The following is a 21,731-nucleotide window of genomic DNA, read 5'->3' on the forward strand; positions in this document are numbered from 1 at the left end:
ATTTCTGCAAGTAATAGGCAGTCACTGAATATATAAAAGGAAGAAAAGACTGTACCTCCTTCAAATTAGGTGAGAAATTGTCATCTAACTACTCCACATCTTTTCAAGTTGCTCACTTTGAACTGTGCATGCTTCTTGATACTAGAATAAACAGAAGCTTCGTAACTAAAACAACAGAAATCCATCATCATATGATTCTGGAGGTCAGAAGTCCAAAATCAGTCTCACTGAGCTAAAGCTCAAGTGCGAGTAAGGCTGGTTTCTTCTGAAGACTCTGAAAATTGTTCCTTGCCTTTTCTATCTTCTAGAGGCTGTGATAAATTTGTTACCTTACATCCCCTTCCTTTCGGTGACCTCAGCACAGTGTTATCACATCTTCACTGACTGCTTCTGTCTTCATATCACTGCCTCGGCCTTGATGCCCCCGCCTCCCCCTTTTGGGGGGTTTTGTGATTACATTGGGTTTACCTGGATAATTCTGGATAATCTCCCCGTCTCTACATCTTTAACCTAATACATCTGTAAAGTCCCTTTTATCATATAAAGATCCAAGGATTAGAATGTGGGTATTTGGGGGAAGGGGGGATGTGATTTTCTCTACCACAGAATTCTTTCTCTTATCCTCATGTGACAAATGTCAAATCCCTACTATAGTGCTAAGCAACAGACTGCAATTGGGAATAAAGAAAATATCTTCCAATCAATATGCTCAGAATCTACTGACAATTTTCACATTAGAAGAATTTATAATTCAATGTGACACATGTTCTATTGAACATAATATTACATCTCTGTGGGAGCATGGAGGACGAAGCATTTTCTTTCTGCCTAGGGCAGGGAGATGCCTTAGGAAAGTCTTCTTCATAGAGTAGTAATCTCTGTTGTATCACAGGTCTATACTGTACAGGATTAACCCATGGTGTTGGTTCAACAGCTAATAAAATTTTACAATGTATGATTTGGCGCAATTGAAATGAAAATAACCCAGCTTCCTTGACATTCACTAAAAGCCTTATATTTATTAATTAAGTCATTCAAATAATATTTGTTGAGGAAGTCCCATCCACCTGTCCATGAGTGAAATGCAGGGAGCACAGAAATATTCCATGAACCCTGCCTCAAGGACAAATGTTCTCAACCTGTGGGTCGTGATCCCTTTGGGGGTCGAACGACTCTTTCAAAAGGGTCACCTAAGACCATGGGAAAACATATATATAATTACATATTGCTTTTGTGATTAACCACTATGCTTTAATTATGTTCAATATGTAACAATGAAAATACATCCTGCATATCAGATATTTACATTACGATTCATAACAGTAGGAAAATTACAGTTATGAAGTAGCAACGAAAATAATTTTATGGTTGGGTGTCACCACAACATGAGGAACTGTATTAAAGGGTCATGGCATTAGGAGGGTTGAGAACCACTGGTCTAGCAGAGACAGCAGACATACAGCCTTTGGTTGGTTCTTCTCATTTCAAAACTTCTATCTTTCCTGTAGCTCAGAAGTCACCTCATTTTTTCACAATGTCGATATACCTTTTGTCTCTTACTCTAAGACTTCAAGTTTTCTAAGCTTTCTCATCTTGTGACTTTCCCCTCCTAAGTCCCAAAGCAACCTTTGAATGCCCATGAGCCATGGTTTAGGAATGCCATGAGTGGCTTTATGTGTCAGCTTCTGTTTTAAATTTAACCTCCTGATTTTAAGTTTGACTTGAAACTTGTATTCAGAAATATTCAGAAAGTTTATACTATTTTATAATGTATTTCAGAAATGGCATGATCTTATTGATTTGATAATCCCATATATCATGTAACAAGCAGAACAAGCTGTCAAAAAAACAAAGGAATGACTAGATCTCCACTAAGCTCATTTACTCGAAGTGAAAGAGAAAAAGAAAAAACAATTGTTTGATTTGACAGTACTTAAACTAACATGACAGAAAATATAATAAAATTGGTTCAACTATTACACTTTCATTTATTCCAAGGACTATACCTAAGTGTCTAATGTTGAATTTATAGCAAATGTAGCTACTTTTGAGGTATGATTTGAGAAGGCTAGAAGATCCCATTATTTCTATACTATTTACCACAAATACAATATAGTACCAAAAATTGTTATTAGTAGACTTATTCCCTTTGATAAAGCAATGTGCAGGTGTCCTTTTTAAATGTATGAGGTGGTAAACACAAAACTCTTTAAGAGAATTGGTATATAAATAGAAATTGGTTAACTGGACTACCTTGTTCATATAAGGATGTAGCTTGAGATGGAAATTCAGGGGAAAGAGGGTCAAACATAACAAGTTTTGTTAGGAGTGGAAGAAGGAGATCAGAAGATTTCTCTTCATAGGCTTCAAATAACCAAATTTTGGGAAGCAGCCAAGGGTCAGCATGAAGGCACAAGTGGATGGAACAAGTGAAATGAGAGACTTGGAAAAGGAAGAACAATATTTAATAAAGAAAATCAAGAGTTACCAAAGTTAAAATTCTTGACATACCACCATTCTGGCTCAGAAATCTTACAGCACCATGTTTTTCATCTTTAATAGCACAGATAAAATTTTGTAATTACATTCTTATTTGTTGCTTACTTATGAAATCCAGTTTCCCCAATAGGTTGTAAACTTCATAATCCTGTTTTCCTATACTCTTGATCATTGCTGTGCTTCCGAAGCCCTAAAAACTTATAAGCACATGATAAGTACCTAAATTAGCTGTTTATTTTATTCAGCAAATATTGATCAAGTGTAATAAGTAAAAGTATGGGAAATTAAGTAATACATGAATCTGAATGCAGGCTTTGTCACTACATAGCAAGTTATTAAATCTTGCTAAAAAATTCTTTTTTTTTATAGCCTGTAAAGTGAGGCTAATGAAGAATAACTAAAGTATTGTAAGTGAAGGGTTTTAAACAGTGTCTGGCACATAATCGTCGTCGTCGGCAGCCGTCCGTCTCGAGAGACGATGGTGTAGCTTCTTAAGAGTCTATCTGCACCGCCGAGAATGGCTGTGCAGTCCGACTCGGGAGTGACACGGTATCTGTCTCCTCCCGTGTTGAATCGACATCTTGCGATGACGCTGGAGTGTCCTCTCCAGTGAAGCTGAAGCTACAGAGCCTGGGCAGGGTGATATGGAGGGTCTGCTGTTGCCCATGCAGCAGACCCCCCCTCTCTTCGCAGCTGAAGGGTCCAAGGGAAAGACGGAGTCAATACAGCTTGGCTTCAGGTGCGCCGCCTTAGGGACTCCGACTCCGGATTTTCTGTCGGGGTTTACTCCCTTAGCCTTTCCCCTGAAGAGGTATGCCGCAAGGCAGCGGAGGTTTTTTGGAGTCAGAGTTTTCCTTCTCTGTGGCACATAATATATGCTTACATAATAATAATAAATATATTATGTTACATAATATATAATATTAGTTAATAATATTAGTTATTATATAAAGTAGATAATTACCATAATATTACAAGTATAAAAGAATATGTCATTGTGCTCTTAAGTTCCATTTTCCTAGTTATTAATAAGCTATTGGCATTTCTCTTGCAGAGAAATGTCTTTTTCCCATTTTATCACTGGGTTCTATGACTTTCTCATATTGATATTGTTCATATGTATTTAGGATACATAGGTGTGTCATAGAAGCTAATATTCTATTTTTTAATGTATGTAGTAAATATCTTTTCACGTTGTGGCTTGCCTTTTTCATTTTTATGGTAACTTTTGATTTAAAAAAGTTCTATTTTCCTATTTTTGTATATAAAGACATTTTCTTACAATTTGTAAAATTTTAAAAAATTGCCCTTCACATTTAAGTTTTTAATACATATGGAATTCATTTTACATATAGTATGAAGACTGAATCATTTTTCTTTACGTTCAGAAACAACTGTAAAAATAATTAGCTCGTCCATTCCTAATTCATCTGCCTTGCCAACTCTTTTATAAGTCCAGGCTCTCTGTTTTTTTTCTGTGGATTAATATATCTATGCTATTCCAAAACATACTGATGTAATTACTATCTCTGTAGCAAGTCTTGATATATAGCAGGGTAAGCATCTCCTCCTAGAGTGTTTTGACTGACTTTTGCTATTTGCTTTTCAAAATTAATTTTATAATCAGCTTCTTTTCTTTTCTAAGTTTCCCAAAGTGCCCCGTTAGTAAGAATTGCCTTACCGCTACAGATTAATTTGCCAACAATTGACATCATTAGGACATTGAGTCTTTCTCTGTATGGGCATGGTTCCTTATTCTTCTATTTAGATCTTATTTAGTATCTTTAAATAAGTTTTCTAATCTTTTCCATATAAATCCTATTCAATTTTTTAAAAATGTTTGCTTAAAGTTATTTTATAATTTGATGCTTTTGTAAATAAAAATTAATTATAGTTTCTAAAAGTTTATATCCTATGAGTAAAAGTTTAATTGATTTCTAAATATCGATTTTATATGCATGCAGCCAGTGGCAAAGGTTTATTATTTCTTATAAAAGTAAATTCTCTTGCACCATCTGCATAATCAATGCCAGTTTCTTTCCTTTGCTAATTATGTGGTTTTATACACATATATGTATATATGTGTATTTTTTTCCTTTTCTCACTGCATTGTTAAGTACTCAAATACAATGTTGTATAACAGGGGCCAACAAACTACACTTGTTGGCCAAATGTGGGCCTGCAGCCTGCTTTGGTACTGGCCATGATATTATTAAATAGTTGAAAAAAATCAAAGGAAGAATATTTCTCAACACATAAAAATTATATAACATTTGAATTCCATAAATAGTTTTATTTTAATATAGCCACACATTTGTTTGCATATTGTCTATGGCCACTTTCATACTAACTCAACAGATTTGAGTAGTTCCCACAAATGTTTTGGCCCACAAAGCTACAATATTTACTAAATAATTTTTTCCAGAGAAGTTCCCCAACCCCTGTGTATAAAGAAGGGTAGTTGTTGTTGTTATAAATGGGTCTTGGCTTTTTTTCAACAGCATTATTGCATCTAATAAAATGAACATTTAGTTTCTCTCCTTTATTCATTTAATGTGGTGGGTAAAGTGCATGCTTTAAATGCATGATTTTTAAATAAGTTTTATAGTCTTAGGATAAATTCAACCTGGTCATGGTTTTGGTTTTCTAAATCACCATACTCATTTTAAAAATACTTACTAAAAATGTGCACATGAGTTTATAAATATAATTGAATTCTACTTTTTCTAACTTTTACACTACTTATCTAATAGTATCATAATTTGCACGATGTGTTAGCCTTGTAGAATAATCTGGGGAATGTTGCCTCTTTTTCTATTTTCTGAAAGTTTGCATAAGATTGAAATAAATTGCACATGTAAAACTTGGACAAACTCACCTATAAAATGTTCAGGTCTGAGGGTTTTTCTCTATGAGAGTAATTTTTAACTACAGTTATAATTTATTTAATTATTATAAGACTATGTGACATTCTATTTTATCTTGAGTCAGTTTTATTAAGTTCAATTTATTAGGTCTTTGTCCATTTCATTTTAAATTTATTACATAAGATTATTCATAGTATTATCTTAATGTATAATATATTTTATCTCTATTGTGTCTATTAATTTTGCTTCTTTTTCAGTTAAAATATTATTAATTTTAACTTTCTATTTTACTGATGGAAATTTTATGTATTTTACTGGTTTTTTCTAACAATTAACTCTGCCTTGTGAATTCTCTGTATCATATATTTGGTTTCATTACACTAAATTTTTCCCTACATTTTTGGAGGTGTTCATTCTGTTCATTTAACTTTTTAAATTGGATAATAACTTCATCTCTGTTTTTTCTCTTATTTTATTTTCCAAATTTATTGAGGCATGATTGATATATTATATATATTTAAAGTGAAGTATGTAATGATTCCAACATAAGCATAGGAGGCTATAAATGTTCCTTTTAGTATCATACACTTGTGTTCTAGATATTTAAATTTTTATTATCATTTAGTATTAATTATTAAAATCTATCATGATCTATTTTTGTTTCATGTGTTATTTAAAATTATACGTTTCTAAAACTATATAGAAAAATTTATTTTACTTCTAATTTAATTGCTTTGTTCTCAAGAACATGGGTATACATAAACACACACACACACACACATATTTGCTAGATCAAGTTTGTCAAACCTATTAATCTTCATTTTTTTTGATTTGCCAAAACAGATGACTACATTGAAATCTCTCAAAAGTTGATACATTTGTCAATTTCTATTCTTATTGCCTTAGTTCCATACAAGTTTTAGTTAATATGTTTGTAGTTAATTGAACTATTTTTTCTATTATCATCTCAATATCTAAGAATGATATTTGTCTTCAAGATTCTCATACTAGTTTGGGAACCTTGAGCAATTGTCCTGCCTGACACTTATTTTATTTGGCTAACTTATACTAAACTTGACTCTTGTATCATTTCCAGTATGAACCATCCCACTTTGTGCAGAAGTCATTAGCTGCTCCTTCTCTGATATCCTGTAGTCTGCTGCTTTCCATTCATCTACATTTATCTAGCTACATAAAAATTTTATTTATATCATACATATATATGTCTGAGCCAAATTTAGGACAGCAACTGGCTGTCCCATTGGATCCTTAAGCCACTGGATCCACAGCCTGGGCTCTGACACAAAGTACTTTCTCAATATAGGCCTGCTTTATGGATGAAAAGCAGTAGCTACATTACATTCTACCTGGAAATGTCAACTATTAATGACATGATGGGAGTAATACAGTATTTCTGTGCTATAATTATGATGTATTATTAAAATATAGAGCATAATTATGAGTTGAGAATAAATATCTGAGTGTAAATATTTAAGTGTGTCTATAAATTTCCCTCTTAGGACTGCTCTCACTGAGCCCCATAGATTTTGGGTTGTTGTGTTCTCATTTTCATTTGTTTCCAGGTACCTTTTGATTTATTCTTTGACCTCATTGTTAACCCATTCATTGTTTAGTAACACTTTATTTAGCCTCCATGTCTTTTGTGTTTTTTTATTTTTTTTCATGTGAGTGGCTTCTAGTTTCATACTATGATGACTGGAGAAGATCCTTGATATAATTTCAATCTGCTTGAATTTACTGAGACTTGTTTTGTGTCCTCATGTGTGGTCTATACTTGAAAATATTCCATGTTAACTTGAAAAGAATGTGTGTTCTTCTGCTTTGGGATGAAATGCCCTGAAGGTATCAATTAAACCCAACTGATCTAGTAAGTCATTTATAGCCACCATTTCCTTCTTGATTTTCTGTCTGGAAGATCTATTCATTGAGGTCCTACTATGACTCTATTACTGTCAGTCTCTCCTTTTATGCCCATTAAGATTCACTTTGCATATTTAGGTGCTCCTATGTCGGGTACATAAATGTTTACAAAGGTTATACTCTCTTGTTGGATTGCTCCTTTTATTATTATTTAATGTCCTTCTTTGTCTCTTACTATAGCATTTGTTTTAATGTCCATTTTATCAGATATTTTTCTTTCCATTTACTTGAAATATCTTTTTTCATCCCTTTATTTTGTGTATCTTTTGTTCTAATGGGGGTCTCTTGTAGACAGCATATATGCATATATGAGTCTTGTTTTCTTATCCACTCAGCTACCTTAGAACTTATGACTGGAACATATAAGACATTAACATTTAAGGTAATTATTGATAGGTATGTATTCATTGCTGTTTTTGTCTTTAACAATAATTTTAGAATTAACAATATACTTCATTTGTTTTTGAATAGGTCATATTATTTGTGTGTAAAATTTAGTAAGTTAACAAAATATCTAAACAATTATTTTTAAATTTTTAAAATGAAATATATATTAGAATGCAGTAATTTTATTTAAGAATTATATATCTATGAAACAAAAATATGAGTTTTGCAGCTTATTACTACTATTATGTATATAAAAATATTAGATTAGTTGCTGTCTGTTACAAGTCAAAGTAATGTGTTATATACAAAAGAAATACATTTGTATATTAATATAAAGGATATAATTGATCTTTATTCACTACAAGAATTAGAAATGTCTATTATGGATCAGCTTTCTCTCATGCCATCAGAGTTTTTTACTGATTAGAAGAGACTCAAATAAAAAAATTTAAAATTTTTATTCTTTATATAATTACAGAATAGAGTAGTTCTTTATTAATTTCATTAAAGTCCAGCTCCAGGTTTAGGAATGCATGTGAGATCTATTTTTTTTAAGTATACTTATACAGTTGACAAAGGACATTTCTAGAAATGAGCTATGTGATCTTTAACACTAGTCTGTGGAATGGATTTTAGATTTGTATATTGTACATGTGTAGCTTGGGAGCTGAGTACTATAAAAAGATCAGTATTAACTGGGTTTTGTATATCTGTCATTCCTACAGTGCAAAAAATCCATGGAGTAGTTTGTAATTGCCATTGTTCAGCTTATTACAATAAACAGAACTGATAAGGCTTAAGCTATTTGCCTTGTGAGCTGCACGTCACATCACTCTTTTGAATTAAAATCACATGCACATATCTGCACTTAGTTTTATTTATCTGTCAGAAATAAAGAAAGGCAGAATGCTTTCAGTATGTGAAGCCATAGAATAAACAGGTCAGAAATTATTATTTTAATATTTTAGTGCCAGTGAATTGTTATATGCGTTTCTATCATCTATCTCTTATCTAAAATATATTTTTATAGGAAAATACTTATATTTTTTACAAGTGGGCTTTGTCATATTTTGTCAAAGCTTTAAATGAGTTTAGTACAAATGAAAATCTGCAGAATACAGCATGTTTTTTCTCTTCTTTGTCAATTGCACATGATTTTTTTAGAGCTGCTTCTACAATTGGACTATTTTGACTATGTTTGCAGATAGGAAATACAAGTAGATTATCTGAACTGCTTTGATTTTTCTCGCAATGCAAAAGTTCTTCATAATATTTCTACTCTTAGGATGCAGCCTTCTCACCTATGCAATTCTAAGCTCACTGGCAGTCACAGCAGATGAACTTTCAAATTTTTTGATACCTGTGATGAGTTAATTCATGCGTACACAAGGTACTTCCTTCAGAAATCCTGTATGTAACTTCTAACAATTGTCACACATCATCACCACCACATACCTACCCACCCCCAATTCTCACCCCAGTGTACTGAGAAGTGATTTTGACTTCCAGAATTTGGAATGTGCCACACCACTCATATTTTTCTTGCATGTTGTGTTAATAAAGGTTGTTTATTGCAGTGATTCTCTTAATTTCCTGTTTGTTGACTCTAATGGATTTTTCATGTTGCATGCAGAAGTTCTTTTAAACTACTACCAGGTTTTTATAAAGATATTCTTCCTCCAAAAAAGTATAAATCTTAATTAAGTATTGTTTAAAAATATGCTTCACATGGTCAGTTCTTCAGGAGTTGTAGATTTTCATTAGTCCAGTGATGGACAAATTGTTATGCATAAACAAAGAACTTTAAGTGTTGCCCATGAATAGTCAGTGTTTCAATTAGTGTCACCTTTGTATTATAAGGGACTTCTGTGTTTTCAGTAATGACTGGTCTTTGTTTTCTGGCAAAACAATTTATAGTTCATTTTCAGATAACTATACATATGGCATTTGTATTTTAATTAAAAAGGCAGTTATTATGTCTGATTCTTATAAGCAGAAATTCATTATAAGGACACTTCTCATTTCCTTGAGATGTTCTCTTTCCTTTTTTCCAGGGTTCTTAAATAGCAAAAGCCAGTTAAATTATGTGCTTTAGGGAGTTAATTTTTGCCACCATATGTCTCTAAAAATGATTTAATTTTATCTAGAGCATATTTGCAATGATATTTATATTCTGTCCTGCACAGAGACAATAAGGATTTTAAAAAACATTGGCCTACTATTGTTTTAACACAATAACATACAATGTGTGTATAACATTACAAAAAATTATGTTTATTTAGAGTAATATATTTTTAATATATGAGCTTTATTGTTGCCTTTAAAACTTTGATTTAGCAGAACATCTTTATGATATAAATATGGCTGATATTAAAATGTTACTGCTATTATTTGTATTAGAGATGTGATCTTCTGATTTGATAATGGTTAGAAAATTTAAATCACAAAATTAATTATAATCTACAGACTAATTTGAGGGATTATAAAAAAACTTTCTTCAAGTTCTATTAATCAGTTTACATATCCTATGCTTTTTCAAATGGAAGTACCACCAATCCTCCCCTAATCCTAGAAAATTGAAATTCTCATAAAATCTATATATGTGTATGTCTATTTTCAATTTAGTATCCCTGGCTGGTTTGGCTCAGTGGATTGAGCGTTGGCCTGCGAGCTAAGTGTCGCTGGTTCGATCTTCCAGTCAGGGCACATCAGAGAAGGAAAACTGATTCCAAAAAACCTCCGCTGCCTTGCGGCATACCTCTTCAGGAGAAAGGCTAAGGGAGTAAACCCCGACAGAAAATCCGGAGCCGGAGTCCCTAAGGCGGTTTGACGTTGTAGTCAACACCGGCAACTCCTGCGGCGCACCTGAAGCCAAGCTGTATTGACTCCGTCTTTCCCTTGGATCCTTCAGCTGCGAAGAGAGGGGCGGTCTGCTGCATGGGCAACAGCAGACCCTCCATATCACCCTGCCCAGGCTCTGTAGCTTCAGCTTCACTGGAGAGGACACTCCAGCGTCATCGCAAGATGTCGATTCAACACGGGAGGAGACAGATACCGTGTCACTCCCGAGTCGGACTGCACAGCCATTCTCGGTGGTGCAGATAGACTCTTAAGAAGCTACACCATCGTCTCTCGAGACAGACGGCTGCTGACAAAAAAATTTTCAATTTAGTATGAAATAAGTTATACAGTTACTACTCAACAACTATATTAATTATATGAACACATTGGTGAAATAGCAAAATTCTTAGACAATTTTTGAAGCAACTGGAAGTAGTAATTCTTTTCATATTGATGTAAACTCAATATTTTAGGCAGTTCTTTTATTGCTATGTTGATACATAGCAAAAATCTTGTACAAAAAAGCCACTTTGATATTTTAGCAGATAGTCAAGACTGTTTTTTAAGCCAGATTATAATAAATTCCCCAAAAGCTAATAATTTCAAGCCACAAAATATGGAAAATGCATTTCTTATAAAGATGTCATCTTAACCTAGAGTTGTTTTGTAATTGAAACAACTAAACATTCAGAATTATGTATAAAGTATAATTAAGTAAATAAATTTTATAATAAATTTCTGTGTACCTTTACCAGCTTTGTAAACCTTGACATTTGTTTTATCTGCTTTGGATGTTTAAACCAGCATGGATATATTCAAAACACTCTGTCCATTTATTCCTAATATTATTTCTCTACTCCTTTCTCAGAGTTAACTACTAGCTTTCTCTTAGTATTTATCATTTTATTCTGTTTTTTAATATGGTAATAACTTAAAATATAAACTATTCTCATGTTTTACATATATAAATGTTATACTATACATATCACTTGCAACTTTAGTGTATTTATGGTATACATTATATTTTTTTTTCATTACTCAAGTGGTAGACAATTAGATTGTTTCCAACTTTTCACTATTGTAAGCAATACTACAAAAAAATAACATCACTTTATATGTTTTCATCAGAGCATACTATGACTGATTTTGAGACCATTGTCTCTCAGACTTCACCATACATTAGATTACCTGGAGGTCTTGTTAAAACAGTTGCTGGGCCCCAGAGTTTCTGATTCAGTAGGTCTAATAACCGATTTCTACAAGTTCTGGAGTAATACTGATCCAGCTACTCTTGAGAACCACTTGTGTAGAATATGTAGATTTAAGCATAATTGCCTGATCAAAAGGAAACATCTTCAACTTCAATACATAATGACAAGTTGCTCTTTAAAGACTTTGTGTCACAGATTTGAATAGTATTTAAAATTTAGTTTCATTTTTTCCACATGGACAGTTAATTTTGTTTAAATAACTGCCAGTCTGATGAGTGTGAAGTATTTTTATTTGTATTCTATATTGAGGTTAAACATGTTTTTATATGTTTAATGACCAAAAGCTTTGCTTTTCTGTGAATTGCCTCTTTGTATCATTTGCCCATTTTTATGGCATATTGTGTATATTTTTTCCTTATTAATATATAGGGGCTCTTTTGATGTCACAGAAATTAATTTTTTACAGCTTTAAGTGTTATTAATATATTCCCTAAACCTCTGGATTATTTTGTTACTGTTTAAACTTTTAAAATTTTAATATAATTAAATTTATCAATTTTTAAAATAATTTATTTTAGTATTTTGTTTAAAAATCCTTCCCCTTTTAAGGGTTATTTTATCATATTTTCTTCCAAAAATTTTAAAGTTTTGCTTTTCTCATTTTAGTCCCACTTTCTTTTATTTACATGTATATTATGAGTTAAGGATACAATTTCATTTTAGATCTTATATAGGAAAAAATTATTATACCACCCTTTCTCCACCAATTTGAATGCTACCTCTGTTATATCCAAATTTCTATAATTTGTATTACTATCTCTCCTTTTTCCTCTCTTTTCTGATCAAATATTTATCATTCCCATTCCAATACTGATGTCTTAGTTTCTATAGCTTTAAGACAAGTTTTACATATTGCACATCAAGTGATTTGAGCTTGTTCTCCTATTTCCCAATTGTCTCAGGTACTCCCAGTTCTTTGTTCCTCCACATGAATTTTAGATCAAGTTCCAGGAAACCTCATAAAATTGTAGACTACTTTGTGAAAAGTTGGAATGCTTTTGACACTCTTTTCTCATTTATGAACATATTATCTCTCTCTATTTAGTTTTTATATTTTTCAAATTTTAACTGTCTTTATAAAATCTTGTATATTTTTAAATAAATTGAAACCTAGATACCTTATATTTTATATTGTTATTATGAATGGCATTTTTAAAATTATAGTTCAAAATTGGTTATTACTTTTTTATAATTTATTTATTTGTTTATTTGGTTATTACTGATTTTTTAATGTTATTGATATTTTTAAATGTTGCTCTTGTAGGAAAATAGTTCCTACACTCTTATCATCTATTTTTGATTTATAGAGCCTCTTGAGTTTTCTATGTAGATATTCTTTCTAACTTTTATACCTTTTTTCTTTTATCTTCTTATTGTTTTGTCCTGTATCTACAGTAAAATTTTAAATAGAAGTTTTGATTCCTGATATCATTACTTTATTTTCCTGGAATTCATGGTAATGTTTCTAAGTTTCTCTATTTAGTGGGGAATTTTTAATTTCTACCCTTTATCAGATTAAAGACATTTTCTTTTGTTCCTATTCCCAGATAATTTTTCAGTGCTGTTTTTGTTCAGTGTTGAGTCATATCAACATTTTGCGGAGATGATTTTTTCTTTAATATATTGATATGTTACATGAAAATATTTGTTGAGAGTGAACAACTTTAAAATTTCTGGAATTATTAAATTACAGTTCTTATTTACTATCTTCAATTAAAATAATGAGATCCTAGATAGTACAACTTATATCTCATCAATCTTAGTAATTATTAATCACCCTCTTATTACAAATAAGTCATTTTTATTTTCAGTCTTAAACTAAATAGTGAGTTAGGAGAGCACTTTTAATTTCCAGTAGGAAATATGGAGAGTAAATTATTTCCTTGCTAAGCAAAGAGAGAAGAGAGGAAGATAGTTAAGAATCGATTGTTAACTATTGGGGCAAAACAAGTTGCCCCAATCTTGAGCAGCTTAAACCAACAAACATTTATTTTCTCACCAAGCTTCCCAGGGTAAAGGATCAGGAGTTGCTTAGCTGGGTGATTTTGGCCCAGAGTCTCCCACAAGGTCGCAGTCTCGTATTGGTCAGGGTGGCTGTCATCCGAAGAAGCTCGAGAATTTGCTTTTGAGGTGATTCACACAGCTGTTGGTCAAAAAATGCTTCAATTTATCACCATGTAGGTCTTTCCACAGGGCTGTTCACACAACATGGGAGCTGGCTTCTTCCAGCTCCAATGATCTGAAAGAATTAGAGCAAGAGAACACCCAGGAGAGAAGACACCATTGTGTGTGTGTGTGTGTGTGTGTGTGTGTGTGTGTGTTTTGAAAGTGGCATTCTATCTTTTCTGCTATATTCTGTTCTTTACAAGAGTTACTAAGTCCAGCCCACACTGAAGGGAAAAGGACTTCTGCTTCACTTCTGAAAGGAAAGAGTATCAAATGATTTGAGGGCCTATTTTTGAAATCACTCATACGAACACTTTTTTCCCTCAAACACAGTAAATAACAAATATACTTCAACTTTAGTTCACCCCATTCTTCTCTAATGTGTCCTAATTGACTTCTTCAGGCCATATGTAGTAGGCTTTACTTTGTTCTCATATCCTTCATAATGTAAACCAGAAAACTGTGTGCTCCAACCTGGCCCTGGCAAATACCTGAAAAGATGATGCTTTGAAATTTCTCATTTCAAAACTGAAAACATGGGAAAGATGTAAGGCAATATTCTGGTGCTCATTTGTTTATGGGTAAGCCCTAAGGTTTTTGAAATTTGTAATAGAAATATTAAATAGTGGTATTTTATTCTTTCAATTTTTACATGTATAACAGCCCTAATATAAGTCTCAATTTACACTAATATAAATCTCAATTTATACAATTAGAGGTTTTGTGTGACATAATATATGCATTATAACATTTAGTTAAATCCAGGTTTATTGATATACAGGAGTTAGCAATTGGCATGAACTTATATACACAAACAAAATAACTTGCATTAAAAACAAAATCCATATAACTTAGTCTATTAAAGTAGGAAATGGAGAATCATTCTTGAATGTCACAACATTAATTTAGTCTGCTTTACTGTCAAACAGTATTAAGCTTTAAAATATAAACAAATGTCATGAGACCCTAATCAAATTTACAGAAGTTATTTTAACCAAATATATAAATGTTTGTTGTATACAACGTTCACAAATGTACATTGAATGCAATGCTCACATTAACACAAGATTGTCAACTCTCTCTATCTCACTACACCATGTCAGAATGGGCATTGATTGATTTTTCTCTTCATGAATAAGTACATAGTGATCATTATCTCAAAAGAAGTATCAGTGAATTACATCTTTGAGCTTCCTTCAGCAAACAACTCAGAAAGCAAATACTAAAGTCAGCCTTAGCAAGTCTACTACAAATTCAAACTGGTCAGAAACCATTGTCAGAAAACTCTTCCAATTCCTTTTCATCATTTTATTTTTTTAATTTTTCTTTATTTTTATTGATTTGAAGGAGAAATTTGTTTTCCACCTATTTATGCATTCATTGGTTGATTCTTGTATGAGCCCTGACCAGGGATCAAACCCAAAACCTTGGTGTATAGACACAATGCCCTACACAACTGAGCTACACACCCAATGACCCTTTTTACCATTTTAAATGGCTCAGAGTACAAACCAGCTGTTCCTTGATTCAGCTTTCCTGATAAAGATGAATACCCTCACTTTCTCTTTCATAGGACAAAATCAAGGGCAATGAAATAGGATCTTTTTCTAAAATAACTCTCTTCCTGTTCTAATATGCTCCTTCTTAGTTCAGTAAGAATATATCCATTGTTTTCCAAAATTCCTGCAATATTTGTTTGGGGCCAAGCAGCAGCCCAATTTATCTATCAATGACTCTAAATTCCATTCTTATTTCTAAGCACATGGCAAACCCATCCAGTGTGTTTGGGTTTCTCTCTGTCCCTTTTTATTTCTCTACCGCTTCCTCATCTCAGCTCACCTTCTCTAAATTCTGTATCAGAGGGCAGGAATGTAATCATTTTAAGAACAAATGATTACATTTCAGGAATGCAATCATTGGAGTGTTTCGTTCCAAAAACACTGAACTAATCGAGATTGAAGAGATAAAAAACATTCCAGTTCCTTTGGTTATTCCAACTTAATTTCTGCCATCACCTGAAGGATGTATAGTTCTGTGTTTTACCATTACTTGGTTTATTTTTCTCTTCTCCCACTAATTAGTAAGTTCCTGAAAGTCTTATTCACTTCTTCATTTCTGCCACTAAAATTTTCTGAGTTCATTTTACTGAGTTAATTTCAGTAAATATTTACTGAGTGATCACTGTCTGCTGACATCTTATTGTTGAGATTTTACCATAAACACTTTCTTAAAATAGTTGTCATCATGGCCAACTCTTTCTCAACCAACTTTCTGTCATCTTAAATATTTTTTCTATATATTATTGTTTGTCATTTTTGTCATTCATGTGTATATGTATGTGTGTATATGTGACTTCTATTAGATGCTGTTTCTTTTCTCCTTGAGAATTCCTTCATTTTTTTTCCCTTTCCTAGTTATTTTCCCAGAGTCCTGTTAGCTATAGATTTCCTGAAAAAACTCTCTCTCTCTCTTTTTTTTGGAGATACTACTCTTCTATAGTTGCTACTTAAGGAACATTGCTACTTGAATAGCTGCAGATAACACTTGTGTATGGACTAATTTAAGGCCTTTTTGGCTACTTCAAGCTACAACGCAGAAAACTGCATAAATGAGACTTACTGTATACAGCTGCTTCTCCTCATTTAAGATGTCGATGTGGGAAACATTATCAGTCAGTTTGCTTTCATTGATGAGATCCCCTTGTAATAACTTCCACTATTGAAGATCTCCTACCTGAAAAAAAATCTTTAAGATATTCCTCTAAAATTCATCTTTCTCTTATTTGCCTTTTGTCATATTTGTGGATACCATAATAAAGTGTCCTCACATCTTAATGAGTATAATAAGATAAAGCATACCTTCCCCTCAGTGGCTGTCAGAATTGGCAGAAAAAATATTTTAATATTATATTAAAATTATTCAAATATTTATTTATACATATTAAATTATTACAGAAATAAATTTAATATTGCCAAATTTTCTGTTCAAAAAGTGATGTTACTCTTCAATTTCAATAGCTTAAATTATCTAAAATGCCCATAAACTAATTCCAGGTAATACATTTCAGCATTTAGTAGGCTAAAATATCTATAATTTTTAAGGTTTTATTTTCTTCCTAAGTTAACCAATTAGCCAAGAATAGAGGCTTTATTTTTCATCACATAATATCTATGTGTTGCTTGTTACAATGCATAGAGAAGATAATGATGATAAAGTATTCACATGCAATACTAGGTAACTTTTTAAAATTGTTATTTGTAAGTCGTTTTATTGAAACATGCATCTAAAAAAATGTGCAAGTTATATGTATTGTTTGATGAAGTTTTGCAAAGGATCCCTCATGTGTAAACCAGTACCCAGATCAATAAAAGAACATAAAATACTATATTTTGTGACATTTTATTCTGTTATAAAGAAATGTTTGATATGAAAATTTAAATGTTTATTATCGTACAAAATACACTAAAGAAATCAACAAAAGCAATTATCTATATTTTCAAAATTCAAATGAGGTTTCACAGACAGAATATATTATATGTAAATTTTTAATATAGATTTTACCACTAATTTTTATGGTTTATTTCTTTGAAAATAACCTAATTACAACAAGTCTGTATAGTGTCACTATGCTAATTGTTGAAGGGCAAATGTCCATCCTCTTGATTAAACTCCTGTGTTTTTTGTTTGCTTGGTTTTATATTAAACTTCCAAAAGGTATGGAATGTCCCATAGGAGAAGCCTTCCTTTTTCTGTATAGATTCAGTATTAAACGTGTCACTGCTGAATGTTGCATCCACTGTACTTCGGTGCAGTGAGATGTTTCCATGTCACATAGTCAGAGGGAGGTAGATTAATAGGGAGTTCTAGCTGGAAATTTCTTCCCTGTTATTGTTCTCCCTCAGCAGTTGATGGCTAAGTTAATTCTCTTTAGTTTTGTCATGCTCTAAAGCACACATTGCCAAGCAATGGTAAGCTTTATGAGGAAAAAAAGAAGCAACGGTGTCCATCAAAGTCTTAAAGTTGCATTTTTAAACTTTGGCTTGACCTGATGTGCCATTCAAAACAGCTTCAAAAGACTTTTTTTTTAAAGAAAGGTTCAATATGTCCCGAGGCTATCGGTTTTGAGTTAAACTGGGTGAAGTAGAAATATTTTACTCATCAGCTTTGCAGTCACAGAGTTTGCCTCAGCTAGAACAAAACTGCTGAGGCATTTAGAGAAAATTAACCCCCCATCCTGGCGGCCAGATGTGACTGGTTTCTGATGAATGCACATGAGTGGACTGAAAAATCAAGAGACTGTGAAATTCCTGTCAGGGCCGTACAGTGCAGAATGGGCTATTGACTGCTTTCTATATTTCCCTCCATCATTCTTCTTGAACACTGCCATTAATTTCCTCTCCTACTCTGACTTGTGTTTTTTCCCCCTCCCTCTTCCCTGTAGCTCTGTCAGCTGCAAAGAAGGATACAGAAGGTGTGGCAGAAGTATTTCAAACTGGTGGTCCTCTACAGCCGGATGAGGCTGGCCAAGTTCCAGACAGATTCTCAGGAGAGCATTCAGAAAATATTAGCTGTGCAGGTAGGTGATTGCAGGGAAGTAGGAAGATCATTGTGATCTAGATTGAAAAGCAAATGATGGGTGGTGTGATGAAGCATTAAAACCATATCCCATCAGAGTTTTATAAATTTTTAACCTCTCTAATAAACTGGAATTGCATGAAGGATGAATTCAGTAAGTTAGCATATATACCATGCATACTTTGGGGGAGAAAAGAGATTAAACTTATTTCTCACAAACCTCAGAATGGATTTTTATAAATACATTTGGTATAAATATATATTTTCAAATCTTCAAGCTTTGCAGATGGCATTCAGCTGTTTAAAAGATACTGTCAACAGTATCCTTGTATTCCTTTTGTGTGAAAGCTGCAGTGAAAATGACACTCATGTTTATTTTATTTAACTGTTTTCTTTCCACTTCCATTTTGCAAGAAGCTCATCCCCCTATGCAGGTTTGGAGATGATGTTACGTGAAAAATAAGTAATTTGGGGTTAGAATGTAAATGTGGTTTTAGATGCATGTGAAATATTACTGTTCATCCCAGTAAAAACTTTCGGTGGATCAATTATCATAAATTAAGACTATGATTTATATTAGAAACCTATACTGACTATGTGAAGACTGTTTTATTAAAATCACTTAAATATTTTCAAATTACTATTATATAAGATGTTACAATATTATAAAACATGACCACCCAAAGGAAAACACACACAACCTTGTTTTATTAAAAAGCGAAAAACTAGAAGTATCTGTTGTATAAAAAAACAAAAATAATGACACATACTCTTTAGAACCATAATTTTTATTAACTTACAGCATTAACAATGCATGCTGAACCTAAACAAACTAAAATCTTTTTTCTAAATATTTTAATTACATGTGCACTCATGATGCTTTTACCACAAATAAAGAAATGGATTTTGTAAAGCACTCGCAAAACTATTTCAAATTTTATTTTTCTAGTGACTGTTTTCTTTTGAATATTTCTCCTATCTATACTATACCCCCCCATACTTTGTATAAGGGTTCTAGTGAAAATGAATAACACAAAATGTAAAATAATAGGAGAAATTTAAAGTTTTGAAAAGGCAGTGCTTAAAATGTGTAGGTTTAATGGAAGTTTATATACATACAAGCTTGACTGTAAGCTATAACTTCAGTATTTTAGAAGTCAGGGACATATCTTAAAAAGTATGTTAACATACAGTACATTAAAAATTATGAACTGACTATAACCTATGATTTCCTTTTAAATAGTCAAAAGTAATCTGCATGTTCTAAGTTTTGTCTTAGAAAAATCCCAGATTTTTCCCAAATGTAAACATTATTAAAAATCTCACAAATTATGCATTTTCACTGTGAATGAGGGCAACATTTTGAAATATTGAAAATGTCAGTAGAAACTATTAGAATATTGGTAAAGTGAACTTTCAATCCATCACCTTAGATAATCATTATTCTAACTTTGTATTAGAAATGCACCAATAAGTCCCTTACCAAACTTGATTTTAAATTATTTATTTTTATAGCTGTAATGTAACAGTGGAAATGAAGGAGTAGAAATGATAGGACAGTATTGGTAGGAAAACTCAACTCCTCATCTAGAGACACAGCAGCAAGTCTTCACTGTATTTGGGGAACTTGAGAAGTACAACTTAGTGAATTCTTTTCTTAACTGCTACAGATGTCTTCAATTTAGAATATTTATATTTTGGCTTTTAATAAAAATCTGAAAATATAATTTTCAGGATCTTCTAAAATAGAAACATGTGCAATCCTTTGAAAAAAAATCCAATCCTAAACTTCCAGCATGGAGCATACCACCATGTACTCTATACATACCCCACACCACAGTTTTATTTTTAGCAGCTCACACTTCCTACTTGTTGCAGTGCTCTTCTTGCTAGAAGATTCTAAGCTCCTTTGGGACTTTCCACCATCAGTGAAATTAGTTCAATTCTTGCTCAGGTGTTTTTTAGGGAGTATAATAGCAAGGTCACTTATGGAATCTGAAAGTATCCTGTGCTTATCTTGTTTTGAATTATTATGTCCAATTTTGAAAAAAATAAAACATGGCAATTTAATCTGTTTGCAGATTGAGTCTGCAGGTGTCAATCTCTACAGTTTGTCTCAACGATGGCTAAAAATTGTTTAACAGACCAGATGTTATTATTCTCTCCTTTCATATAACTTAATAGCTTATCAATAGTGGGGAATTACTTAATGCTATTTAATATGTAAAGCTCTGTGGTATGTTATTTGGGAAAAAAGACTGGGCATGAACACATCATTTAAATGAGAGAGTGTGATGCAGCTACAATATGTAAATGCAATTGTAGACTGCGTAAGCATGCATATTTTATCTGGATAGAGGATGTGACAGTCCCCTTGCGCTTTTTCAAAAGCTGACTACATTTGCAGTATTTTATACAAGTTTGGAAATCATCGTTTAAGGGTTATAAGTGATACATTAGAGAGCAGCAATATAAGAACGATCCAGGAAAGGGAAGAATATACAAAATTTAGAATGCCTAACTATAGAAGAAAAAGAATTTGGAAGAACAAACATTTAAAGAACTGCCATGTGGAGGTCAGCATATTATAAACATTTATTTTTGAGCTCTAGAGGGCAACGCCTGGACCAGTGATGGGAGAGTTTGGAAGGAGGGTTTGGGCTCAGTAGGAATACGTATTCTAACAAATGTTGCTGTCCAAACATGCACTGCTAGTAGTACTCAAGCAGAAGCCACAGCAGTGGTTGAGGAAAAGCCAATGTCTAAGAGCCAGGAGAACACCTCCCCTTGGGATGTTCCCCTGACCTCCTTGCGCAAACATCTGTGCATGAGTCTCTTTGTCCTCACCCACTAGAATGTGAGACTTCTCAATTGGAAAGCTTGTATTGTTTGTTCATCTTTATCTTTCAGGCACCAACTACAGTTCTGGAAATATAATTACTTTAAAATATTTGTTGAGTGAATTGATTATTAAGTGAATTAGTGAGTTGTTTTATTAAGATTGAATGTGATAACCTCAAAGATTCTTTTGAGCTCCAGGTGCCTACAGTTCTGTAAGTTACTAAACAAAAGCATTCTCTGGGTGCTTCTGATGGGACAGAGAAGTAAGGTGATTAATCATATCTCCCTCTCTCTCTCTCTCTCTCTCTCTCTCTCTCTCTCTCTCTCTCTCTCTCTCTGTCTC

General features: G+C 32.6%; 1 protein-coding gene across 1 annotated transcript in view; it reads left to right on the top strand.

Moving 5' to 3' along the window:
• CCDC178 (coiled-coil domain containing 178) overlaps nucleotides 1–21,731 on the top strand; it is a 303,687-nt gene that overhangs the window by 263,996 nt on the left and 17,960 nt on the right. The window contains exon 19 of the mRNA XM_090284995.1: nucleotides 18,414–18,548. Within this exon, the coding sequence (XP_090141121.1) occupies nucleotides 18,414–18,548 (135 nt within the window). The remainder of the gene's footprint in view (nucleotides 1–18,413; nucleotides 18,549–21,731) is intronic.

Source organism: Furipterus horrens, unplaced genomic scaffold, assembly GCF_987537825.1.
Source record: "Furipterus horrens unplaced genomic scaffold, mFurHor1.1.pri manual_scaffold_8, whole genome shotgun sequence".
Taxonomy (NCBI): domain Eukaryota; kingdom Metazoa; phylum Chordata; class Mammalia; order Chiroptera; family Furipteridae; genus Furipterus; species Furipterus horrens.